General features: G+C 39.7%; 3 protein-coding genes across 3 annotated transcripts in view; 2 read left to right on the top strand and 1 right to left on the bottom strand.

Moving 5' to 3' along the window:
- The window catches only part of oxct1a (3-oxoacid CoA transferase 1a), a 51,554-nt gene extending 38,599 nt beyond the window's left edge, over positions 1 to 12,955 (bottom strand). Inside the window, exons 1-7 of the mRNA XM_069682798.1 lie at positions 12,773 to 12,955; positions 11,304 to 11,412; positions 10,709 to 10,799; positions 5,037 to 5,172; positions 4,643 to 4,792; positions 4,054 to 4,160; positions 3,176 to 3,236 (exon numbers count right to left, since the gene is read on the bottom strand). Of these exons, the coding sequence (XP_069538899.1) occupies positions 3,176 to 3,236; positions 4,054 to 4,160; positions 4,643 to 4,792; positions 5,037 to 5,172; positions 10,709 to 10,799; positions 11,304 to 11,412; positions 12,773 to 12,877 (759 nt within the window). The 5' untranslated portion in view covers positions 12,878 to 12,955. The remainder of the gene's footprint in view (positions 1 to 3,175; positions 3,237 to 4,053; positions 4,161 to 4,642; positions 4,793 to 5,036; positions 5,173 to 10,708; positions 10,800 to 11,303; positions 11,413 to 12,772) is intronic.
- Positions 12,956 to 14,171: 1,216 nt separating this feature from the next.
- Positions 14,172 to 17,006, top strand: rimoc1 (rab7a interacting mon1-ccz1 complex subunit 1). Its single transcript, XM_069683694.1, has 6 exons — positions 14,172 to 14,265; positions 15,027 to 15,136; positions 15,870 to 16,016; positions 16,290 to 16,421; positions 16,525 to 16,639; positions 16,768 to 17,006. The coding sequence occupies exons 1-6, from the start codon at positions 14,172 to 14,174 to the stop codon at positions 17,001 to 17,003; spliced, it is 834 nt and encodes a 277-aa protein (XP_069539795.1). The 3' UTR covers positions 17,004 to 17,006.
- Positions 17,007 to 18,022: 1,016 nt separating this feature from the next.
- On the top strand, positions 18,023 to 23,332 carry fbxo4 (F-box protein 4). The gene is made up of 7 exons (XM_069683695.1): positions 18,023 to 18,210; positions 19,536 to 19,810; positions 19,884 to 20,104; positions 20,462 to 20,537; positions 20,646 to 20,818; positions 20,931 to 21,130; positions 21,240 to 23,332. Exons 1-7 carry the CDS (start codon positions 18,046 to 18,048, stop codon positions 21,330 to 21,332), a joined length of 1,203 nt encoding a protein of 400 aa, XP_069539796.1. The 5' UTR covers positions 18,023 to 18,045; the 3' UTR covers positions 21,333 to 23,332.
- Positions 23,333 to 27,636: the final 4,304 nt, after the last annotated feature.

Below are 27,636 nucleotides of genomic sequence, written 5' to 3'. Positions count from 1 at the left end.
AGACTTGGGTGAGACTGACATGGTAGTTTGACACAGTCTGGTTTGAGTGCTGGCAGGGAACATGAAATTACTCTGCATTTGCATCTGAGCTTAAATGCTTCAAATTTCAGAGTGTTCTTTCCCTAAAATAAGACGATTTGTGTCAGGCTCAGGAATCCAGTTTAGGTGAGGTTAATTGATTGGAATGTGGCCTTAATTCTTCTCATAAATAGGCTTTTTATAATAACATTTCTTTAGGCTACACATGTTTGACGCGTACTCAATTAAAAAAGCTTAATATACTGAGACCTTGTTTGAAAAATTTAATCAAGCAATTATTTTTGAGTCCTTGCGAGTTTGCAGAGGCTGTTTGTGTACACAACTCTTGTAAGCCCTTATTAATTGAAGTCTGACAGGTATATGCTGGAAGCTGATGATAATGTGGGACTGAACTATTGCTTTCACTTGTTATGTCATTCTTTCTCTCTCTCCCTAAAGTTCCTACTAGGGCTGTCAACGAATATTCTAAATTTGAATATATAACCAAATTATAATAAAAATATTGTCAGATATTAAAATGTATATCCATTGTGAAAAAAAAATCAGCACTACCGCGGCTGTCTCGTGCACTCTCATTTGTCCTCACGCACACTCTTGGTTACGGAGCATCCTTGAATGCATCACAACGTCACTTTATACTATGATACATTCATAATTAGGCTAACTGTAGTCTAGCTGAAATTAGCTAAAACAACAACCGTGTGGCGTGAGGTAATGATGTCGGAGGATTTAAATCCCAGCCTGGCCAGAGAGAGAGATTCTCACCCTCAGCATAACAGACAGGTATAGGTATGTTGATTTTTTTTAAAAAAGCATCTTCATGTTTAAATATATATATATAACTGTCAGATTACAGCGTGCTAGGTGCGCTGAAAGTCCGTTTTTACTGTCACCTAATTAGTTTTTGCAAGGTGTATGAAGCCTATGTTGAGCGTTTCTGTTTAATATCTTTGCAAGTAAGTTTGTCTCGCGTTGTATTGTTAGTCCTCTTGTGGACATATTTTAGAGGGAATAATTGAATCTCATTTTGGACCAATTTTGACAGCACTAGTTCCTACCACTCTTAAGTAGAAATGCCACAATAACAATTTCATTAATCAAAAAATCACACTTCTCTTTCAGAGTCCTAAATCAGTGAGTCTAAAATGTTTTGTTTCACCCGCTCCCCTCAACAACAACAAAAAAAACCCAGAGTAGAAGATTCTGAATGCACAAAGTTTGAGGCAAACAGCTCAACAACAATCCAACCAATTATGTTTGCACCTCATAAAGTAGCTCTCTTTGCAAAGCAGCATTATCATTCATGTCACTACAGTCTACATCACAACTCCAGCAGAAGTCACACAGACACTTTTCTTGGTGGCATCACTGATGTCAGAGTGACTCGTCTCATTATCCCCGAAGAAGACCATTTCTATCGTAGCATAGCACTGATTCTCCAAAACTGGATTAGAGTTTAATTGATGCCCATCGTGGCCGTTCTCACTCTACATGCATAATGCAAACATCATTTTAAGTTGTTGCCTCTTTTCGTGTTGAAGTGTGCAGAAAACTGTTGCCCTAAAACCCATCAATATCTCTGCTATTTACCGCTATAAAACAAATTTTAGTGATCAGTCGACCATAAAGCCTCCACACAATCTAAAGTGAGGAAATTTACTCTCTCCATTTAGTCCCAGACATTTCTAATCAACAGCAGACTACATCTCAGGTCCAGCCACCATGGAATAATTGAAAATGTGCTTTGTGGAACCCCTTTAGATTTATGAGGGACCATTCGCTACCGATTTATTTTCAGAGAGCGTCTGTGGTTTATGGTTTTCACACAGTTTTTCTCCCTGCTGCTCTCTGAATCAAACAGTGTCTATATGGGAGGTGTGAAGCTGTTTGTGTGTTGGGAGGGCTGGACAAGGAGTCTCAGACACACACACACACACATACAGTAAACGCACACACAGAGAGAGGAGAGGAGAGATCACATTTTTAGACAGTCAAATGCTAGACAGGTGGGTAACCAGACAGATAGAATAAAACTGGGTATGACACAGACACCCCAGAGATCGCAGGACATTCTTGTGCCATTTTTGACCCATACAGTCAGAGGTTATCATCTTCAAACTCCGAATGTGCTAATCATATCTGAGGTTTGAGTTATACTCAGAGGAATTACCTTCAAACTCCACTTTTTAGCCGACAACCATTAAAGGGCCAGTGCGCCGATTTTCAACCCCAGTCCTATCATGCTATTATGAGGAGCTGATGCCATTATGGTAGAAAAAAAAAAAAGTGATTTGGCTCTGTGCCTTTGGAGGACGCTATCCGCTTCTCCAATGGGCCCTGGAAAACCTCCGCCAGACAACATAAAACGTGTCATCTGGCGGAGGCCAGGGAGCTTGCTTAACTACCCTTCCTCAATCTAGGATGCCCGCCTCTGATGTCACGTCTCGTTCAAAATCGTCAGGTTTCAAATGTAGACTGCAGACCTGAAGATTTTTTAGACAATCCACCGGCATATTCTTATCTTATTTATACTTATTTATCATTCTCCACAGCTATGGCGCCAATTTCAAATACTATTGCTTCTATCGACAGTGACGTTTTCCAGGGGTGAATTGCTCCTTTAAAAAAAACCCCTCCTGTTTTACACCTGTAAGTTACCTGTCTAAAATTTCTGCTTCCAACCTTGAGTTGAAGAAGAAATTGCCTCTCTCTTTTTACCTGTCCCATCAGAGTAAACAGATACTCTACCATCTACTTGAAATTGTTGCTTTAGCGCCTACAGGATGTATAGAGGCCACCTATTTTTAATTGGTTGGATTCAAATTTCTAATAGTTGTTTTCTTTGCCTTATATTTGGTACGATTAAAAATAAGTCAACCTTTTTTTTTTAAACACAATAGAAGGTAGATGGTGGCATCTAGTTGCTCTAAATACAAATTCACACTTGGGCTCATTCCAGATCAGTTCCAGTAGGCGCTGAATGGCTTTAATATTACGATGTTTTATAAAGCATAAAAACCATTCAATGAAAGCTGCAGTCTAGATTCTGAGATGGAGACTCCAGTCAGTAGTTGTAGTAAGTTCCTGTTATATATGAAGTTAACCAGCAAATCATTCTGTAGTTAAAAATGCATACCTCAACTATGGTGGTTTTGGCTGCCTTGCACATAGGTTGGTTGAAGTTCCTGGCCGTTTTCCTGACAGAGAACATAAAGAAAGAAGTGATTTTTAAACAAAGGAAATAATAATACACAGAAATGAGCCATTAAATCAGCAAAACCTCACAGTAACACATAAAATCCACTAGAAGAAGTTTGTTGACTTGGAGACACTGCTCTCTTGTGGAGAAAGATTTTACTACATCTAATAATTTCCATCGCTCATAGTGGAGCACATGACCAAACTGAAGCTATTTATAGAGTGCATACTTTATTTAGATTGTGCTATAACTGCATATGGAAAAGCAAGTGTAATAAGAGATGATTATGTATATTCTTCTGGATTCTATGTTCACTGTAAACTACAGTTAATTAGCAACAATGAATGACGATTTCAGCCTTATCCTGAAGTAAGTGTGCTGTATGAATAATTCAACATATGGTAGCTAACCTAAATATTATGTTTGTTTAACAAAACACACAAAAGAAAACAGTGTAGCTGATACAGACTGAACATGTACAGATTAGATTCAGTTCAAACTGTTAGGTCAAGGTCAAACTAAGTGAAATGCTAAGATCGTCTTACAATAAGAAAAAAGTACAACCACTGTCCCTAAACTATTGTTATAATCTCTCACATGACACCAGGAGCATGTGCTGAATGTTGTGCAAACACAACTCAGGTGATTAAGACTATAGTCTAATGTGCTGTAAGGCAGGGACACGCTGATTCTTTACAAGATAAATACTGGCAGCCATAACGCAGCAGGCCCGGGCTTATGATGTGGGATATGTAGATATTCCTGTTCACTGTGACGTTATAAAATCTCTTGTATATTTCCATTGCATCAGTCACCTGAAAACAATGTTTCCAGCCTTGTCAGCTTTCCATGCCTTGACTAGAGCATAGTCTCCAGTGATGGCCTTTTCCATGATGTATTCCCTGCCATTGAACTCCTGCACCTGTACAAAATGACACAAAAAATACAGGAAGTGAGTGACACCGGATGCAGCTGAGGTGTGTGACCTGTTTTACAGCTTTTTCAGACTTGAAACAGATGACTCCAGTTAAGAACCTTGTTTAGTCTTTACTTCATCAATAGCATGACAAACATTTATGCCAATGAGTTAGTGCTCTTAGTGCCCCCCAAACACATTAATGTAAATGTGATATATAATGTACAGCCTATGCTGATGTGGATTTCATAACCTAACTTGTTCAATGCACCACTTTATGCATCTTTCACTGTAAGGAAACATTGGCTTAACCTTCTGGTGAAAACTAAAATGCACCACATCAAAACTCATAGGATGCGAATAATGGATGGGCAAGTTTGATTAAAGACCTTGAAAAATATCTGCAGTCTTCTGGAGCAAAGAAAGTCTTTGAAGATTTCTTGATGGGCTTGATGTCACAGGTGTAACAGGTGTGACAGCACACTTACCGGTCTCTTCTCGCTCGCAATGGCAATGCTGCCATCTTTGTTGTACTTAATAGGAGAGCCTCCCTCTTGGATTAGTGTGCCATAGCCGGTGGCTGTGAAGAAGGCTGGAATCCCAGCACCCCCGGCCCTGATCCTCTCTGCAAGAGTACCCTGTGAGGAAGAAGGTGGCGGATTAAAGAAGATAAACGTCAGATAAATGTCACTTGCATGTACTTCTTATTGTCAAGTATTTTATGAATAAAGTATGAAGTTTGATCATTTGGATGTTGGAATTTTGTATGTCCAGAGTTCTTGTATAAATTAGGTTTAAGAATGTGTGTTTTCATATACAGGTTTCATCTTTTATTTGTGTGAACATTCATGCTTCAACCGTTCCATGCGTTTTCCGCCTGACCTGTGGCGTCAGCTCCACTTCCAACTCCCCGGCCAGATACTGTCGCTCAAACTCTGCATTCTCCCCGACGTACGACGAGATCATCCTCTTGATCTGCTTAGTCTGGAGCAGCAGACCCAGGCCAAAGTTATCCACTCTGAAGAAAACACACAGACAGGATTATGAACTTTTAAAACGGTTCCATTAGGCTTCAGTATACTGAACAAATACCAACACAGCGAAGTCTAACTTAATACTTTACATTTCACTTAGACTTAGAAAAAATGATGACAACAATCCGTTACTTGCTTGATATACATATTATTGGAGTTAATTTGTTTAAGTAGTTAAGCTTATGCAGGGAAATTGTAGTTCTCAGTTGTTTAATGCTGAAAGAAACTCAAGGTATCAGTGCCTTTAAGGACACACCCCCCTATGTCACACACAGCCAGCCTACAATCTAACAAGCTGTAACAGCTCACATTACAATGAACCCCCATTGAGGTTATTCAAGGTTACAACAGGGCTAAATCAAGTCATATAGCCCCAGCGTAGTCTGCCTGTAGACTGTAAACAGTAAAAGCTCAGTTTTCAGACAGTAAGCTGCGGGTATCTCTTTATTTATTGTCTTCCCAAAATGGCACAGATGACTGGAGGGAAAGTTGCTACAGGGTGTCGCTAGGGGTGTGACAAACTGCAGACTTCAACTTCCTGTCATGTCTGGGTTCCAACCGCTCCACAAGCTACTACAGGATGTCAAATATAGACAATCAAACTTCAACGAACCATTATAGTACTGCAAATACTTCCTCTACCTTTGTGTGACTAAATGAAGTTATTGTGTTACTAGGGCTGTAAGTAAGTAAGTAATCATAAAATGGGCCTGCAGATACGAGATGACTGACTTTGTGTGGTCAGTCATTTACCGATAAAGGCATTATCATCATAAAAGTTTATAAAGCAGCTTTAAACGATGTATAGTCATATGATATGAGATAAACATATGCTGTCTTATATTACCCACCATGTCTGATTACAAGCATTACTCCTGCTTCCTGCAGAACAATGTGTTATAAAATATGTTTTTCAGAATGTTTAAGCGTGTTCAAAGTCTTAATTATCTATATAACTGCCATATCCCTAGTCCTCTCCTACTAATCAGAGCCAAGATTGAAGAAGAGCTTTACAAAGTGTGGGATCTGTTTCTTTTCTGTGTCCCAAGAAGCTGCTTTGTGCTCGACTCCAACCTCAGGTCAGCTGACAGGATATCTAGGCCATGTGGGCTCAGAATACCAAAAACAGATGACTGTCACAAGCACCCTGTCACACTAGAAGTATAACACATTGGAGGTAGTCTATGTATCAGACTTGTGTATGAAACAGGTGTGTATTTTACTGTATGCGTTGAGGACCAAAACCATATCTTCATAATAAAATTAAGCATTCGACTCTCCTATCAGGGCCCTTAAATATAGAATCAAAATGAATGCATTCCAAGGTAAGTACAAAATGTTTATTGATCACTTAAACTGAGTTTGTTTGTTTGTATAACTTTCCTGAAGCAGCTGCTTTAAGAGCGTATATAAAGCTGCAGGAGCGCAGTTTGGTCACAGCTCCTCTTGTGTGCAGCTGAATCGCTATCCTCTCATATTACAGTGCATAAAGAGCCCTCTGTGTCTGTGTCCTAGAAGTACTGTATAAAAGCAGTGTCTCTCTCCACTCTCTCAATAGGCGGACATTTCCCATAAGGATTCTAAATTCTCTACCTGAGGGCATGGTATAGTAATGCACGCACAAACCATACTTCAGGATACTATAAGTCAGCTTTAAGGTTTCATCGAAGGCTTCTGTGAATGAAACTTATCACTATTCCTTCTTCTGAGATTACATAAGATCTTTACATGACTTGATAAGCAGGTTTCGCTGAAGAGGATTAACAATCTATTCAGCCGTTCAAGAAGAAGGAAAAAAAGAAGGAGGGGAGTTTTCAGCTTTAGGAATCTTCTCTCTAAAATTAAATGTTACACAACTACTTCCTAACCCTTCCAGTCCATTCCCATCTTCTCCACAGAGCCAGGAAACCTCAAACGGATTTAGTTGCGGTCGATAATATGGAGGATATACAGCAAACAGGCCTGGGAGCTTTTATACATCAAGTTTACTTAAGGACACATATTTGTAATGCATTCCTTCTAAAGTTAATTTATTTTCCAATCCCCTCCCCATGTTGGAAAATAGCCAGATGCTTGCCTTTCTCTGTCTATAAGCTCCAAACTAGTATTGTCAAAGATAATGGAAGGAAGGCAGGAACTTGAGGGTACTATTTGTACTAAAGTTCTCACTACATAACCATGTGGACTACATGAAGACTGTAATACGCATATAAAGTCCCACTATGTTGGAATTTAGAACTGTTCAGAAACCTCACAAAAGAGAGGAAATGGTTGTAATTTTAAAGAATCCTCCCAAACAACTGGTGTCTGCGGAGGGAAAGTATTTAGGGGAGCCTCTGGGGACAACAGTGAACATGCCGGGCATGTAGCCAGCGGTAAGCGATAAAACACTTCCACTCAAGACTTCCTTTTCCGTGTGCTGCATTGTTTACAGAAAAATAAACAGTTTTTCTTGTGATTGACTTTAATAAACGGGTCCTACCTTTGCTGAAATTTTAACATTGTGATGCAGATTAGTAATAAATAAAAATGAAGCCATGTCAGGTCTGTCATCAAGAGGAGAAGAAAACTACCTTTAGAATGCTCGTTTGTTGAACGTAGGTCGGATCTATCGTTTCTGATGCATTCGAAGAAGTCGGGAAATCTGAACGCTGAACGACTTTTGTGACACAGCATCAGGGGAATTTATCTCAAGTTGAATTTTAGATCTAGAGCAGATTGTTAGCTGAACTTGCTGCAGACGTCTGTTTGTAGAGATTAACAAGAAGCGAAATCATCATCAGATGATGCTGATGGGAGCCAGGGTGGCATTACGGCGCATTACAAACCGCCTGCTTTTGCTCTCCACACGGACTGTTTTTTCTGCATACGCCGCAGCCTGCTGATAGGTGATTGGTCAATACTACTCGGACTACAAGCGTACTGAACACTTGACGTCCTGGAAATCCATCTCCCTGCCTACAAATTCTACATTTCTATGTACAATCTGTAAATAGAGATTAGGGGAGCAATGATTGTGTATGAGGAATGGCCTGGTTCAAGCAAACATATTGTGCACCTGTTCCAAGAATCAATATTCCCAAAATGTAAGTCCACACAGTGGGCTCGTGTAGAGTAACTTCTGGGTACAGCACTAACACACTTTATATGACGTGTGAAGTGGGTATGAGCCATATGTTTCTCATACAATAAGTCTACTTATGTACCAGCACTTATGTGTTTCTTAACCTTCATTTTTTTAATCCTTTCCAGAGTCAGGGCTGCATTTCACAATTGGTTCTGTGCACTGCAAGTACAGCAGCTGATCCCTTTGGTCTGGGTAAAATAAGCAGGGAGTGATGAACTCCCCGTTCTTTACATAAGTCACCATCAAGTGAGACACCCTGCCCTGAAGCAATACCAGTCCATGCACAGTCATGCCGAGACATTGATAGAAGATTCAGTTTTAAATTCATACGGTTTCAGACATGACAATCTTAACAGACTTTAACATCAGAGTTTTCAGCTGCAAATTGAATGTAGAATAAATGTTATTTCTATATATCAGATTGTTTAATGAAAAGAAAATGGTTATAAAAAGGACCAAAAAGTTGTGTGGTGTTTTATAATTTGAACAACCCTAACCCTAACCCTACATGACAGTCTGTTGTCAGAGGGAATGTAGGCTATTATTTCAGGATTGTTTAATATTAAGGAAGATTAGATCATGTTTTGGTCACCATCTCAAATGTTAGTGTTGCTGTGTCAACAATTCAGATAAAACTTTGTTTACTGTGTGGCAGCACACCAGGATTCAATTACAGACAAAGAATGCAACATGGCAACAGACAAGACAACTGTTTCCAGGTCTGCAAGAGAGAGACACTATGATTATGCTAAACAATGTCTCGGAAAAATGCAGAGAAAAGCTCAGCAGTATGTCTTAAATGTGATTCTGAATTTGAATCTGAATCCTGAATGTATTTTTCTATGAATGCACTTTAAAATAAAGCTATTTTCTTTCAGTGGTTATTGTGATCAGATGTTTCCTACAATATTGAGCCATGAACCCACTGTTAAGCAGAACAGATTACTACATCTCCAGTTTGAGATGCTGCATATCAAGGTTTGTAATAAACAGAGAGAATACATAAAAAAAGACATTGATTGCCACACACACACTATCATCTGACCACTGAGGGAGAGGGGATCCCTGTAATACACCTTGTTCATTTTACTCTGATAACAGAAGCTAACCTGTGGACATCTCTCCAGGTCAACACTGCCTGTTTGAAGATACAGCAACAAGGTCACCAACAGCTTTACAATACAGATTATTAACAGGTCTGTTAGCAGCTGACGTAAAGAACTCCTTCAAGAGTTCAATCAAGACTTCCCGTTTATTAGCTGGAGAGCTACAAACAAGGAAGTGACAGGGGTCAGGTGAGAATTTCACTCACTGCCTCCTGTTGTTAAGGCCCTGCCACCGTTTGTAAGATGCATTAAGCAGGACTTTGATGTTTACATGTGGGGAATGATTACAAGTGTTCCAATCTGTTTGCTTACACTGTACAACAGAGTGCAAATTGAATGACCTTGTGTCCAGTCCAAGTCCAACTCTTATCTTGCATTGGAGACTCTAATACTCTTTTCCACCAAAATCAGCATGTTGACGCAAGTTTTTCAGACCCGGGAATACCCGCTAATAAATGCCAATTGTTTCCATTGCCAGTGGAGTATACTCCTTTCGGTCTCTTTTCTGCTGCGTCACTGCCACCTTTCTGACATCACAAACGTGCCGGAAACAGGGTCGCGTGGTTGCCTTATTTCTTCTTCCCCTCGGATCAGAAGAAGCTTTCTCACCTCACTGTCTTGCCAAAGTTGCTGCATCTTGGAACGAAGAACAGATTCGGCGCTGTATGTTGTTCTACTGTATTTACGTGAAAGCAGCTGGAACTTCAACGCTCGTCATAGGATCGTGCCGGAAAGGGGGCAGAGATTAGCGTGTTGACACGGGTTTTGTGTTCCCATTATTGCCAGTCGAAGCTGAGGCGATAAGTACCAGGCCTACGGCAGAGTCATTTGAAAGTGTCAAATGCCGATTGTAACCTTTCCCACTAAGCAGAAAAGACGGGTGTTAGCGGGTTTTTTGACCAGTGGGAAAGGGGCTTAATAATACACGTGTTGACAATATGTGGCCTCTAGAACTGGAGAGAGAAAGAGTTGACTCCTTAATTATTTAGGAAGACACACCTTTTATTGAAATAGAGTGATAAGTGATGCATGATGAGATACATGACACTTCAAACATTGTCAGAGTCAGATGTGAATCAAACCACAACCAGAACTAGATAAACAAACTTATCTCTGTCAACATGCTAGCGATTCAGGAGTGGCGTGGAAGGCGTTGAGTTTGTATCAAAATAATGCGCCCCAATGTAATGCACTGCATGGTTTAGGGATACATTTTCATGCAGGCACCTGCATGTGTAAAACAGATGAATGGTACAAACATACTAGATCCCCTGCACACACACCTACCCTGCATTGTTGCTGACAGCAGTGAGACCCTTAACACCGGTCTTCAGCAAACTGTTGATTAGATTCTCTGGGATACCACATAATCCAAAGCCTGTGTTGGATGACAAAAAAAAGAAAGTGATGCAGGAAGCAACCGAGAAAGCATTGAAAAAAGGGTTTATCGTGGTAATTCACATAGAAGAAAAGTAACATGGCAGAAAGAGATACAGAAAAAAACATGATCTTTGCAGCTATAACCTTGGATCAAGTCCCAGGTAAGTCCAGTCCAGTGTGTATAGACTGTTAGACAACATTTCTCATATTACCTTGAGAGAGGTAGGTTTCTTTTAGTCTGATTTCCCCCTCACACAGAAGTGTGACAGAGTGGAAAATGTTTAACAATGTCACTCTGAACTTGACTATAAATAAGAGCTGTGGAATTTGTGTGTGCAGTGCTGCTTATCAACCACCATGCCTGACTGAGTTAGAGCTCACTTAAAAGTGGTGTTTACAAAACATTCATGCATTTAAAAACCAAGGTAATATGCCAGCACTGTCATTGAGGTGTGTATGTGTCCATCCTGTAATCAGTCAGTTTGAGAAAGTACTGACATACCTCCAACTAAAAGAGTCGCTCCATCTGGTATGTCTTTGACTGCAGCTGCAGGGTCTGAGTAGAACTGTGAACTTCTCTGGCTGGAGGTAGAAAAGTAACAGCCAGAGGCCTGTGGAAAGCAGAACAAAAGCAAACAATTTACTGTAAGTTATTCTGGGTAAAAGCATATCTGTACTGTGCTTTAAAACTAGTTTAAAAAGTACAATGTGCCTTAAAGCAGCTAATATGTTTGAATAGTTTCCACTGCTCATCCAGTTTATTCAGTTGAGGATAGGAAAGATAAGCAAAACTGCTGAACAAATCCTACCACAAAAGGAGTGGATACTGGGGCAGCTCACAGCCATGAGTCCAAACACAACAGAGCTAGCTCAGGACTCAAAATAAAGCCTTGTGTGCACTGTGACTGAAACTGTACATGCAGTGATCATGCCATTTTTTTTAATTACTGTGAGACATTTTGTTGTGTTTTGCCACCATTTTTGTTGTGTGAATATACAGCTACTTTTTATTAATTTTGCTTACATTACAAAATGAAACTGAAATCTGTTTTGATGAATTGCAAGAAAACAGGTATTAATTCATGATCACTTTTAAAAAAAAAAAGCAAGCTCTTTCTGTCATCCTGATGGTTTACAACTGGTCTGAGGGTTCAAGCTAATATATTATCAGCGGTCAGGACATTTTGACAATACATGCATCATGATGTTAACTGAGAAATCCCTTCATGTCTCTTTGAGCTGTTTGTTCATTCACTAAGATGCACAAAATGTTAGAGACCAATTATCAGATTTCAATTTTCCCACAAGACCAAAATTGCACATATTATTGCACTAATTCTTTCTTACTATTATAGGAAGGGAATCAGTTATAGAACCATTTCGCTTTAAGCATTTGCTACATTTGATTTCCTCATTGGCTCCTATCTCTGACGCCACATCGAGGTCTGAAATCATACCGTTTTTTTATAGACATGACCATCTTGTGTATAACCCACTGATTAAAAGAAAACATAACTGAGAAATTGTAAAGACTTTGTGTGTCATGGTATGCTAGTAAAAGTGGATTGTGCAAGAACTTGTTATCATTCCACCGGCTACACACACTCACACATCGACACTTGATGTATAAATATGCTGCATGTCAAGTTCCTGGTTTGACGAATATAGTCTACATAACGTGTATTAAGTCACTGGTCTAAGCAATGGCCAATGAATACGAAAATAATGAGAATCCCCGCCATATCATGTAGCTTGAGGTCAGTTCAGTCACTAGCCTGCCGTCAAGAAGTTAACATAAATAAACCATATAGAACATTTGTAAATGACCTAACTAAACACACTTCATTCTGAAATGTTTACCGACAAAGGGAATTAAATATTCATATTAGAATGACCTTTTAATCTTGCCCAGACATTTTACACCACCTAAATCGAAGTATTTCTACAGCTAATGACCGTTTAAATACCGACCTTGCTCAATTGGAGATGAGCGACGTTAAATTTAGTTGTGAAGCGACCTGAGAGGTTTTTGAAGAATAAATTCTCCGCTCTGCACAATGCTTTGAGCGCCGCCATGTTTTGGAGCTACACACACACACACACACGGGGTATGAGCCGAGGAGCAGAGTGATAGCTCCAGCCGGTGGACGACAAGTGATGTATACCCGGAGGACGCAAAATGAAGCGCCTAGCACTACTGCTACTCACACACCGAAAAGTCAGCGCTACGACGACATTGGCTGGTGCCTCGGTGGGCTGGACTAGCTCAAATACAAACAGAGAGGCTCGGCGAGCTCATTTAAATTTAACCCCTTCACCACCGCGAGCGTACCATAAAACACTGGGTGAACGTATCTTCAACGCGTTAGCGCTAAACAGTGAAAGAAGTAATGTTGTGATTAATAGAGGAGATTAAACGGTTTGCTTTTTAAGCTAGCCGTGGCACGTGCACAAACATAAACCTTTGTTTACTATTTAAAATTCAGGTAAAGAAAACAAGAGAACATTCAGGTGACATCAGTCTATAATAATAAAGAGCATAAAATATACAGAACTAAACAAAACGCCAGGGGACAGTGTACATTTGTAAAGCCAATTTGTAAAGAGATCATTATTCATTCATACAAATACATTAAAGGAGGTGCCCAAACTCATAGTCTTGATAGCCTTCTTGTTTTTGGAGGAGAAAATAGTTTTTATGTATTGCTTGGTTTCATTTTCAAAAACAATAAATTAAGGGTTTAGATTTATTAAATTTAGAATTGTGAATGTGAAATTTGGCTGAGAGAATTAGTAGGTTAATAATATAATCTTTGATTTTATTGCCTTTACATTTATTAAAAACCAAACAACACATTCTCTAGGCATAAAGTGAAATCAGAGTCAGTATTATCAATAATAAATCTACTCAGGTCCTCCCGCAGCTTTTTTGTTTGGTTACAGTGCCAAAACAAATGAAGTAGCGTTTCTGGCGTGCATCACAAAATGAACAATTTACAGTGATATCCTTTTTCAACTTGACAAGTGATTCCCTGGATAATATCTGTGTATGATTTTAAAGGAGACTTCTCTTATTTTGTTAGTCAATAAATACTTAAAGGGTAAATTCCAAATGTTTTTCCAGTTAAGGTCTCTTGTAAAGCAGTTCCAGTAAGTAACAACATAGGGAACGGAGACAACATCACTTTGTAATAAACTACTTATACCTCTGTTGTTATCTTTGGTAGATAAAAAACATTTCTGGCCCACAGGACTATCAACTGGATTCGGAATCGGTTACACACACGTAAACACTGATGTCCTGCAAACACAAATGACATTCAATGAGCACGTGAGTAATCCCTTGCTCACGTGACGAATAGTTTTAGTCATGGCCGACGAGTACAGGCGACAAGGTTTCGAGTTGGAGAGAAGGATATTTGAGTTAGACATCAAGTGTTCTGGTCTCAGAGCTGAAAAGCAAGGTATGGATGAGATGCAGTTACTTTTTTTGTCTGGCGAACATCCTTTGCACTTCGATCGCATGGCTGACAGTCTTGTTCAGTTTATTAGCAAACTAGCAAGCTAGCTAGCTAACGTTATCTAACATAGCTTGCAACCATAACAACAGCTGCAGTCTGATGAAATGTTGAACGTTGGCGAGCAATACTTACGCTACTGTTCACCAACAGGCGGTAAAATGTTAATTTAGTTACGTTACGGTTTGAAAAAGTCACTGCTCAATGGTTGTTTTGGATAAATGTTTGTTGGAGTTAACGGCTAGCGTAAGTTTGCTAACGTTAGCTAAAATGTGTTGTTGACAAACCTTCAGTTGGCTATCAGATATGATGCTGCGTACCTTTAATATTCTATAAACCAGAGTTTAGCATGAATGGTCGAAGTCCCGGGTCGTTTTTTATGTTGAATTGTATCTTTATAGCAATGACTTTATACAGTCTATGCTTTATAGTCGTCATTTAAGTTCAACATTATCAAACACTTGCAAATGTCAGCAACTACATACTGTATGTCTTGCTCTAATAGTGCACTATGTTGTCGCTTTGTCCCATTGTCCCAAAAACTTGTTGTAACCTTTGAGGAATTGCTTTGCATAAACATTTTGTGTACACAATATACAGCGTTAATCATACATTTAACAGTACTGTGAAATGTATAGCATTGGAGACTATTTTGCTTATATTTAGATTCTTAATTTGTTTTGTCTTGAATCTTGTTTTATCCACAGATGATGACTATCTCCAGAATGCATCTGTCATACTAGACAAGTTGAAAAGCTATTACAGGCATGGAGGGGAGAGTAGCAACCTTTCCAAGGTTCTCCAGGATTACACACAGGTATTTTACAAGAACACAAACATATCCAGACATGTATATTTATATCAAACAGGGTAGGCATTCCCAAGTCCTAGAAGACAGTACCAGTGGATACCTGGCGGTTCAGCTTGGTAAATGACGTAAATCATTGTACCAAAGCTGCTGATGTTTTTTATTTACTCATATAAACGTCAAACCTGCAGAGACCTCTCAGTTTAGCCGTGAGTTCAAAATGATATACTGTACATTTGTCAGTAGGTGAAAGATCTCCTTATCGAAAAGGATTCATTTGGCTTTAAGAATGTAGGAGTTAAAATGTATGCACAAGCTGTAAAAGATGCTGCATAAAATTAAGACAATTGTTAGATCTAGATCGCTAACCACCTTGCTTAGTGAAAAGGCCTGATGATTTAGTGTCAAGCAACTAGTTGCTAATAAACAATCCAATGCTTTGGGGATGTTAATACAATGCTAGTAAGGAAACTTGGATTTCAATCTTTAAGGATTCTAGATTAATAGGCTTTGGGGAAAACAAATACAGTTGTGGCTAAAACTTCCTGGAAGGAATATCATCACTTTCATTGCTGATTTGATCTCATTTAATAATGAAGAACCCATTTAAGTCATTTTGTAAGGACAAGGAACCGTTTCTGAGGACTTAGAGAAATGTTGTAAGTTTGAAAATGTTGCTTTTTTTTATTGCACTTTGTATTTAATGTTGGGTGTGGGTATGTATTCACTTTTTAACATTTAGGTTATCCTAGACATCACATTTTATGAAGAGAATAAACTTGTGGACCAGGAGTTTCCTGAGGACTCTTCACCATTTAAAATCCAGCAGCTGCTGCAAGACCTGACAGAGCCAGAAGTTTTGGCAGGGAGGCTAGCACCAGCACAAGAGGTGAGTATATATGCATCTCAAAACCAGACTTCGACTTGACTTGTCATGCAATGTATGGTTCATTTTTTGAGTGAACAAGATGTCTAAGAGTATGCAAGAGTTTTCAACAGTCTGACCTTGTCTGTAAACTTTTTTTAATCTGGTTGATGATCAGGTATTCCCATTAAGAGTTCAATCCCTTTCAATTTCTTTTGGTGTATGGTCTTGTAAAACACACTTTCAAGTCAATTTCATAATGTGGCAGCACTATTCATGTCTTTCGGTCTATAATAGGTGCAGTCGGTGTTGGGCCTAGAGCTGTTAGAATGCCTCTATTGGAGACGGGGAGCTCTGCTGTACATGTACTGCCACACCCTTCACCAACGAAAACAGTGGATCAAGAAAAACAAGGACACATTCCTCAAGGTACCACACTGTTATAAAATAGATCGAAGCTGAATTGGTGAACTGTATTTGTGTGAATCTGAGCTTGACCGAGTCTCATCTGACTGATAATATTTGAATCCAGTGTATTCAGGAAGGAGTACGCTACCTGATGCGAATGCTGCAGGTGCGAAACTCTGTGAAGCTCAACGATGGGGTTGTGCTCCATGACCCTGCTACAGCAAGCTTCTTATCTGAAGGTATTGATGTTATCAGCTATCTTTGAATAACAGAAACTGTTTTGCTGCAACTGTTCAGTAAAGTTATGAAAAAAATGTTCAACTGGTCCATTGAGTCATGCTTACTATCTATGTCTGTTTCCGCCCAGGCATCTTCTCTGACACACACCTGTTGACGATGATGTACATAGGAGAAATGTGTTTCTGGGCAGTGAAGTACGAGGACTGCAGCGCTGACACTATGGATCGAAAAGAAGACCGCCTCCAGTTTCGGGACATTGGCACGCAGATCCTCAACAAATACGTGCTCGCCTGTGAGGGTCCTCTGCAGGGCCAGGGCTGGAACACAGAGAATGCCAAGGAAATCCTTAGTATTTTACAGTGAACCTAGTTGTTCCTGTGTTGTAGTTGCCCTCAGGCACAGATCTAAGTTCAGTATTCATATGTGTGTTAACCCCCAAATAAAAATGGAGTCCATCAGGTGGGGTGTAATGCTGTGTAAGGTTAAGGGGAGGCACAGGGAGAAAGTGTATGTGAGGAAGAGAGTCTTTGGATCGGTGTCTACAGGCAACCTCATCCCATGCCAAATGGCCCAGGCCAAAGCAGGTGAATGAGAGGAAAGAAAGTAAAAGATAGGTGGTGTAAAACTGGCAGGGGCTGCAGAGGAGGTTGTTGAATATTTTTTATTTTTGCCCTGTCCTGCTGAACAAGCAGTTATCATCCTGATTCCAGACTGTTGACTGGGGCACTTATTTTGCTCTGAGAATGTGTTATAATAACATTAATATGAGTAAAAAAAAAAAAAGGTTATTAATAAAATTGACCTTTTTTGATTTTTTTTAAAAGATTGTTACAAGTTTGAAGATAATCCAGCTGGAAATAAGACATTGCACAGTAACATTTATTTATTGTTTTGTTGCCATTTTGTTATGCTTTTAATATAATATAATTGCATATACATTATATATGTATGTGTGTTTAAAAATATACAATCTAAAGGCAAAGAGAGTTGTTAAAAAAACTATTTGACAATGATGTATTAATGATCAATTGAAGTATGTTCATTTTTGTCATACCAGCTTTGTAATGCACCACTCGTATTCCCATCTATTGCAAGTTCCATTTTTTTGCCACTTGAGTAATCTAAATAGTATAACTATTAATACAGAATCTGTGTTGTTTGGACGAAAATCATTTTCTTTTTTATGTCCTTGCTGACAATAAACACGCGTTGTTTTAAGAAAAAATATTTGCTTCACAATTCTGCTTTAGTTTGCAGACACTATTGTTCAGATGCACAGCATTGTGAAACTACAATACCCACAATGCTCCGCTGCCGCCAGCAACAAGGAAGTGTGATAGCGATAGGGAAACGTCAAATTTGTTAGTCTGCTGCGTTTTGGAAGTGTATTCGCACTTGTGAAGTCATGGCAGGCAAGAAAGAACAGCTCAGTGAGTCTGTGGTTATCCGCAGTCTCCGGAGGTTCAGAGACAGGTATTTTCCAAACAGTGGGTCAGTTGTAAAAGGTGATTTGACGTCCCTTGAAGACTCGGGAGGAGAACTTCAACCGGGAATTTTGGATAGCTTACCGGTGAGACAATTGCGAATATTTATTCAACTGTTTGTCATTTCTTATATAATGCCCACAGCAACTTAAGTGGTGAAATGAGAAGAACCTACATTTTTATTTTTCGAGCAGTATATCAAAAACAGACTTTGTACCCAATTCGTGGTACTTCCTACTTCTACTTTTAGGGAGAGTTTTTTTTTTTTTTTTTAACTTTTATTCACTATAGTTACATATACAGCTTACACCTGCAGATTCTATTATTATGAAATATTTGATGTATCAGTTAATAAAATGTGATGGACGAAACTAATCCAGTTTTAACCAGTCATAACAGACAAGGGCATTTTGCCCTGTATGAATATTTTTATTTTTAATATAAAACATTTTTGTTTTTCAATTTGCTTATCATTCTTGTGTATTTACACTTCAAGGTCAAGGTATCTTTATTTGTCTCCCGTGGGAGAAATTTGTCTCAGACAGAGGGGTCTGCTGCAGACAGGACATTCCACCCACAACAACATTCCACTACACACATACAATAGTCAAAAATAACAATGAACAATACATAATAAATTAAATAAAATACTCAGCAGAGTCACATAAAGTGCAATTCATAAACTTAAAGCATGTGGAGTTTTTTCTCTGGTTATGAAACAGACTGAAATTAATTCTGATTACTCTGTATGACCTTCAAAAGCAAACCAGACCATCAGTGACAAGACTTTTATTATTTCTATATAGTTATTTTAAATGCCTGAAACCACCACCAGGGGGAAGGTGTCAGGCGAAGCAGTTAACTGCATGCTTTTGTTCAGCAGGATGAGATTTTTTGTTAAAAAACACCACTTAAGCATGTACAGGACAAAATCAGCAAAGAGATAAGAGGTACGGCTTTGTCCACAGGGGGCGCCAAAATGAACTCAAACCCAAAGTTCCTCACAGGAGCTTTAAACAACATTTTAAATGGCAGGCTTTTACCACCAGAGCATCAGAATATTTTCACAGTGTGATAATCCTACTGTTTAAGTATGGGTTGCATGAAGGCCAAAATTAAAAATCTTTTCTTTATAGACTAATTAGTACTGATCTGGCCTAACGATTTGTGCCCATCATATGATTAGACTTTTAACACCTATAATTTTCCACTTTTGCATATTTATATTAGTAATAGATTTGCTGGTATCAGTGATTGTCTATTGTTCCTCCCTATCTCTATCTCTATCTCTTTCGTAGTCCTTGACAAACATGTGGGGACCTACCAGAATATAAGTTTCACATCTTAATGGCCTGTTACTATAGATAAAACATATTAATCATAATGTAAAATCACACCCTCCCTCCTTAAGGTGGACATACAGTTCCTGATCATGGCCTTTCTGTCCCCTGCTGATATCTGTTGCCTGGGAGCCACGAGTCGCTACTGGAGGGCAATGGTGAGAGATCCATTACTGTGGAGATACTTCCTGCTCAGGGACATGCCATCCTGGCCCTCTATTGATCATGTGAGCATGCCCCAACTGGAGTTATTGGATTTACCTCTAATTAATGAAGATGAGAGCCTGGATGATCGAGAAGAGGGGGAAGACAAAGGGATGGAATCGAGAGTTGACTACATGTCAGAGTGGGTATCTTTACTTCATCTTTTGCCCTGTTGTTGGTAACGGTTTCGTAGTGACGTTTTTTTGTTTCAACAGATACCTGAAAGGCTGCCCATCCTGCAGACAACAATGGCTTCCCTCACGGCCGGCATATGAGGTTGTGACCTCATTTCTCCAGTCTCTGGTGCCCTCATCTGAACCACGGTACGCCATGTTTGGCCCCGGCATGGAGCAGCTGGATGTCTCTTTAGTTACAAGGCTCATGTACGCACCGGATGTGCTTCCTGTGTCGGGCACCCCCCACAGACAGATAAATGGTGAGATAACACTAATGTTCAGTGCTGATGAAGGACATGCTTCTTCTTATTTATGCTCTCTCGTCACTAACAACACAATGAAAAAAGATTTTTAGAAGTTTTAAAGTGCAGCTTTCTCTCAAACTTAAGTTACTGTACACAAGCTATAATGCTGATGTTATGGACGTATTATATTCATGAATGTAAATCACACAGACTCAACCATAAGACACATTGTATATAAAAAAATCATGTTATTATTGTTGTAGGTTTACTTTCCAACCGCTAGGTGGCAGTATTTGCCAACAGTAGTTGTCCCTCAAGTTACTATCAGCAAAACATGTATCCAAACAAATGTCTCTTCTTTTTTAATTTTAGGTATCGGCTCAGGGATCAGTTACATGTTCAACAACCAACACAAATTTAATATCCTGACACTGTACTCAACCAATAGGTATGGACTTTGCACTTTGAAGTTACCATATGATTTGCAATTGTTTATTATGTTCCTCTTTGTATTATTGTCAATTAATCCTTTAACTTTGTGTGTTTGTGTGTGCAGGGCAGAGAGGGAAAGAGCGAGGGTGCAGCAGGAGAGCATCAGTAACAAACTCTATACTATTGAAGGTACAGATGAATCAGGCAGCCCAATCTACAGCCCTGCCCCTCAGGTGCAGCAAGTGTGCCAGGTGGTGGATGGTTTCATCTATGTGGCCAATGCAGAGCCAGGGAGAGGTAAGGTTAGGAGCTGACATGCCTATTTGCACCATCTTCTCCTCAGCTGCAAACATGTCACATCGTGCGCATTGCTTGCTGCCGTTTGCATAAAAAACAATGTCTTCAACAGGGGAAGGTGAGTCCGAGGTGGCTCAGGTTCGAGCTGTGTTGAGCTCTGCAGGTTGTTCCGCATCCAAGCCTCTGCTGGTGCTCTCCTGCGTCTCCAGAGAAGAACCAGAAGAAGTCAGCGGAAACACGGCCAGGTGTCGAACTCCCTGTGTTTACATGGCAAAGAGACTCGGCCTATCAAAACTGCCAAACCCCTGGATGGTAACTTTGACATTTGACCATCTTAAAGGCTTCCTCTGCATGTAATTTCATGCAGTGTTGCTTTGAGAGTTTTTTTCAACCCATCTGTCTCCCTCTGTCTCTCTTCCAGGTGCAGGATACGGTAGCAGAATCCCTGTCAGGTCTTCTGGATGGCATTTCCTGGTTGCTGAGATGTTCTGGGGTCAAACTCCATGGTAGCTAGTACACTTCTGTTGCTGCCAGATGAATTAAAACCACAGACTGCTCTGATGTGTCATCCTAGCACAGAGACATCTCTCTCTCTGGCAATTCCTGAATGATGTGCACCAAATATACACATGGTGTATAATGACGGGAAAAGTGCCTGTGGAATTTTACGAGTTGGATGAGCAGCAGAACTGATGGGTTTACAACTTTTATTCATCTTGGACAACTGACAGAGGCCCATCACAGAGACAGTTTTTTAGCAGGATAAAAGCTTCATAAAAACATCAGATTTTTTTTTTAAACTCTGATTTCTATGAAGCCGCAGGGTAATTAATACTCTCCTTTAACTTACAGAAGATGTGCGTATTGGTCTGCCATTGGCCTCCGATTTCAGACAGAATTCTCTTCCCTTTCATTATCTGCATGCACTTTGAAAATGGCAAGGTTTGACAAAGATATGGATCATGCATTTAATCAGCTCTGTTTGGTTCTTTCAATGATTTGGGTGATTGAGCTATATTAATGCCATTCCTCGTCTCTCCATGTGCAAATGTTAAACTAAAATATGTTATTTCCAAAACAATTTGCAAGTGCACTATTGCTGCATCCTTGGCTTAGCGCCACCCAGATCTACGATGGGTTTAAAGAATTTCAAGCATCCCAGAGCTTGCAGAATTGTGAGTGCTTCAGCCAAACCTTCCATCACTAGCCCAGCTCTATGTGAGAGTAAAGCCCCTTTCCAACTGGTCAAAAAACCCGCTAACACCTGGCTTTTTTGCGTAATGGGAAAGGTTACAATCAGCATTCAGACCCGGTGAAATGACTCTGCAGTAGACCTGGGTAATTATCGCCTCGGCTCCGATCGGCAATGATGGGAACACAAAACCTGGGTCGACACACTAATCTCCGCTATCATGTCAGCTCCGTCCGAGCAGCAGTCGAGCATCGTTCCAAATTTGTCGCGATGAGTTTGATAAATAAACTGAATGAGTAATAGATACAATAAAGACCTAACCACCGTAACATCTTCACTGGCCTCCATGCTGCTTACCAAAGAGTATAATGTAAGTTCTTCGTGCATACTGTTTACTGACCCTGTTTCTGGTGCGTTTGTGACATCAGACATTGAAGCAGCAGACGAGAGACCGAAAGGAGTATACTCCACTGGCAATGAGAAAAGAGACAATCAGCATTTATTAGCGGGTCTGAAAAACCTGCGTCAACGTGCTAATTTTGGTGGGAAAGGGGTTTAAGGTATGTCTTGGAGGAAGGATCAAAAACAAACAAGCTCCGATGCAGAGTGTAAACCAAACTTTAAAAAAGCTGTAAAATCCACAAATTAAAAAACGTATTTTAACTCACTCAATTACCACGTAACTGTAAAACTTTAGCTCGCATGACCTTACTTATTTTGATAGAAGTTGCACATGCTATTTTAATTTATGTGCCGTATAATTACACAGGTTTAAAATCAGTGGCATGCTAGGTCATAGATGACCCACTGTTTTGAAATGGGATAGAGATTATACATTTTTAATGACTCTTGTCATTTGTATTTTGTTCAAGACTAGACTTACTTTAACTTTAGGAGTTTGTGCCAACAACCTTCCTGCTAAACGTTAGCATATGAGCCAGTTTAACAAAATCAAAGGCCTTCAGATCAGAAATGTATTCTTATATACTGGAAAGATTTTTTGTGCTGAACAGCAATACAAGCATTTTATTAAGTTTGCTTTATTTTAAATCAAATTTATACAGTTGATAAATTGAAATCTTCTGATTTCAAATGTTTACATTTTTATTCACTTTTTCTCTTTTTCTACAAATGGTCACAAAATGACACATTATTCTTGTGAATGAGTCACCCCCTTAGTCTCTTACAAAACTGATAACTCACTTTTATATAACTAGCAAATGGCTGTTAAATAATAACAATGACTAAAACTTTCTCTTTAGATGACTCATGTTTTCTTTCTTTTCCTCTTCCTTCTTTTTTTTCTTTGTTCTTTTAATGTCATGCAGATATTCACAAGCTTATAAAAAGCCTAAAATAAAGAGTCCTGTCTTTTGGTTCCTTTCCTCTGAGGTCAGTCCTGGCATTTAAATTGAATCAACATCTGCATGGCAGCAAGTGTGGGAGGGTATCCTGTTTTGGCCACCAGAGGGTGCTACTGATTCAAGTGCTCTGTCACCAAAAGCTCTGCCTTTTAACTTCCTTTAGTTTTATGTTAAAAGTACCTTACAAACATGTCGGACAAAAACAAAAGAGTAAAAGCAAACATAGTTACATAAGGTGGTGATGTAAAGAGGAACAACTTTTCTCAGCAGGAAGCACAGGCACATTTTAAGTGACTTTTTGAATAGCAAATAAAAGGCTCCCATGCCCACAGAGATGTGAAATGTCAGAATATGGAAGATCATTCAGATGCGCAGTTTTAAGAGAACTTCAACTACTCTTAGAACGTCAGCGCAGATGCTTTTCTGCAAGCATTAAAAATACACGATATACAGGTTTCACTTTCATTGAAAGTAATTAAGAAACACTTAATATCTTTGTACTTGTATCTTCTACTTGTTGACGTTTGACAGACGGACGGATGGATAGATTAGATTACTTCATTGATCCAAAACTGGGAAGTTTCAGTGCTACAGCAGAAACTTATCAAAGCAAAAAAAAAAATAGCACCAGAAAAATATAGATACACATACCCTTTACCGTTACACTATATAAGCCGAATTCCAGCGCTATTGCAGCATGTAAATGATCACCCTCCCCTTGTTTAAGATGTGTTGATTCACTGAATATTACCAACCTGTTTGATATTCAGCCTGGCTGGCAGACATGTCCACCGGCCCTAAAGGCAACATGACAAGATAATGTGCTTCACTGATGCTCTTTTGTTCTAGTCCCCTTGGTAACCACCAATCTGTGGTAAAAGTACGTCTCCCCCAGCAGCCCGTCCATCAAAAGGTTCCTTAGTCTCAACAATCATTTTTATAGACATACAGATTCGTAATAGTACCATGATTGGTGCAATTTAGGTGCATTAAGCTGAGCTGAATACTGGTGAAGCGGAGATTGATTCTTTTTTTTCCCTCTGGTGAAATGATGTAGGAGCTGACAGCTGTGTGAGTGTGCGCGGTGGAAGCTGTGTGTGTGTGTGTGTGTGTGTGTGTGTGTGTGTGTGTGTGTGTGTGTGTGTGTGTGTGTGTGTGTGTGTGTTCTGATAGAGGCAGACAGACACAATGTGTTCTCTGTAAACAGGATGTCCTCTCTCTTTGGTCCTCCTCACTCTGTAGTCATTTACCTACTTTGTATGTTTGCATGCATATCATGGTTACACAGACTGTCCAACATTGAAGGTGGACCACATTCAAGAAAGTAGTAAAGCGTGGGAGCCTGTTTGGAGGGCAGGTATGCAGGGAATAACATCTCTTAATCCTTTGTTATTACTCGGTGATCCTCATGGAGCCGATGCAGGGAGTAACTGAGCGAGGACTGGCACTGTGTATGCGGATGAATGTGTGTGGTTGTGTTTACAGTGAATGTATGGAGAGTGACTAAGCTGTAGCCGGGAGATGGACTACTTTAGTCTGAAGTGACAGTTAGTTTGCGGTGGGGGAGGCCATGTTTTGGAAGGGTGAACGAGTACCAGACCTCCAGCTGCCGCAAAGCTAGAGGGGCCGCTGGGATGTGATGTCACAAGGAGGAACCCCCTATTTACTGACCCAAGACAGTTTACAGACGCAACAGGTCTGCACCATTAGGAGGTCAGTTGAAGCATACCATGCGTGTAAGATGTGTGTACAAGTCGACGAATGAAAAAGGCTCTTTTTGTGTGCGTCACAACCGCTCTGATGGAAAAGTGCTCCCTTGCTGTGAAATATTAGGGGCAAAAATGCTCAAAAGGCCCTTATGAATCTAAATTTAGGGCGGCTGTGGCTCAGCGGTAGAAGCTGCGCCTTTCAGTTGGAAGGTTGGCACTTACTGACTTGATCGTTGCTTGTGTTGTACTAAATCTCAGATGTACGTCGCTTTGGACAAAAGTGTCTGTTAAATGAAATTGGAACAATGCAACATTGTAAGGTTGGTGGTTCGATCCCCAGCTCCCTCAGTCTACATGTCGAAGTGTCCTTTAGCAAGACACTGATGCCCAAATTTCTCCAGTCCATTTAAATTCTGCATTCAAGATATCAGCAGCACATCTGTGTTTGAGTTTGGTGTAACTCCAAGATGCAGAGAGGTGTGCTGGTGTGTTATAAACAGAGTGAAATGCAGTCTTGTTTATCGTTTTATTTATACAGCCTGCCCGAGGCAGTAAAAAAAATATAATCAGCAGGATTGCACAGCCAGTCCCTTTACTTATGTAATATGAAGAATGTGTTAGCTTAGTAATTCCCATATATTACCAGTGGTTCCCCTGCTCAATGCAACTTTAGTTTAATAAGCAATGTCCCTATTTAAGTTGGGCTGCATACAGCAAGACAGCGTTTTTTAAAGTAAGTTAAATATTGGATTTGCAGAGCCACATTTACTAGGCACTATAAATGCAAAATAAGATAATCATTTGCACAGAAATTAAATATAAATATGTTTTTATTCAGTCAATATTATTCAAAACACTATTTCTGTGCACCTGAATGTAAAACAGGTGGAGACAAAGCAACACCTGTACTTTATCCATCAATAATTCAGCTATTATTTTCTCCAAACGCATGCATAATAACATGTTTTTCTGCTTTCAAAGGCTGCAGCTTGTGTTGGTGCACAATTGTTTATCGGTCAGTTCCTTTTTTCCAAATCAAGCTGTATTGATCGGGCAGCATTACAGTGAAAACATGTTGACAACATAGATACCAAAAATACAAGTAAACATTTTAATGAACTTGCTGCTTTAACGAAGATGAAATATTCTGTCAATAATTGCTTGACTTTAAAAAACAAAGTTGGCTTTAAACACTTCCCACGTGGTTCAACACTGTAATCACAACAACCACCTCTGTGTCACCGTCTTTTCTACATCTTCCGCTGTACCTCCTCTTCATCTTTGTCTCATCCCACTCTTTTCACTCCATCCTCCTTTCATTAGAGTTAAGTCCCTGATTTGTATTCTAGGATAACAGCCAAGATTAAAGTAGGCATTGAAAAAAAAACATCATTTGCATGATGCATTCACTGATTAGGCTAAGCGGCCCTCTTAATTGTGTTGTTTTGCACATGGTGGGGCTCTCATGCTGATACTCTGTGGATCTTACTCGTCCCATGCAATCTCGCCAATTCACTTCAATTTCCTGCCCACTTCAGTGCGTCCGGCCCACCTCCCTCCTGCTGTTATCTGTATGGCAGTTTAGGGACTCGTATCCCTGGATTAGGGTTCAGAAGTGTTAATGGTGAATTATCTGTGTATTACTTTGAGTCTATCAAGAGCCTCGCATTAAAGAAGACCAGGAGCACAGTGATCCGTCCCTATATTTTCTGCTGTTGTTGTTTTTTCTGTGTGTGTGTGTGTGTGTCTTTGCCTGTGTTTGTGTGCTCCCCCTGAGCCATCTCCTCTCTTGTGTCCTAACCCAATAGGCAGCAGGGTGCTGACATAGTTGTGAATGGCCAGGCATGAGATGTGAAATTGCACTAAATGCATTACAGGTAACCTTAAGGGGATGACACAAAGGGCACTCTTTCATTATCGGCAAAATAAAAACAGACAGACAAACAGAAAGAGGTCTTACATGTCTAGTGAAAGGAATAACAGTGCAGAAAACCACGAAAACGTGTGTCGCCTGAAACAACTAATGTTAGACTGGATTTTAAAATCTAACAAATTACGTGAAGCAACCATTAAAAATGTTATTTCATAATAAATGCAAGTGTAGTGATCTATTATTCTTATTTTAACCAATGAATAAAAAAACAAGTATAACCCTGTTAATAAAAGCTGAATCTAACTTAATCTTCTGTACCAAAGACCTCTATAGGCCTTTATTACAAAAGACCTTTTAGCATATCACAGTAGGAAGAGCGCAGGTGTTTGTAGTCGCATTAATGATGGCTGTATTCCATTTAGCTGCTTCAATTTTATGGTCCTGGTTGTGTGCATGCTGACTGCCTGTTATGGCTTTCTCAGGCACCTGAATAGAGCAAAAACATTGTTAAAGTTATTTTTAACACCTCTGCTTTTCCTTCCACACTTAATCCACCGCAGAAAATAGTCCCCAACAAATACACTGTTTACTTTGGTTTGACTATCCATCCATCCATCCATCCATCCATCCTTCCATGATCCATATCGCTTATCCTGTTCAAATCCCAGCTTTTATTGGGC

The sequence above is a fragment of the Semicossyphus pulcher genome, unplaced genomic scaffold (genome assembly GCF_022749685.1).
Source record: "Semicossyphus pulcher isolate SPU_LCO1_2020_fin unplaced genomic scaffold, fSemPul1.0.p SCAF_6, whole genome shotgun sequence".
NCBI classification, from domain to species: domain Eukaryota; kingdom Metazoa; phylum Chordata; class Actinopteri; order Labriformes; family Labridae; genus Semicossyphus; species Semicossyphus pulcher.
The sequence above is the reverse complement of the archived record's forward strand: the minus strand, read 5'-3'. Positions and strand labels throughout refer to the sequence as shown.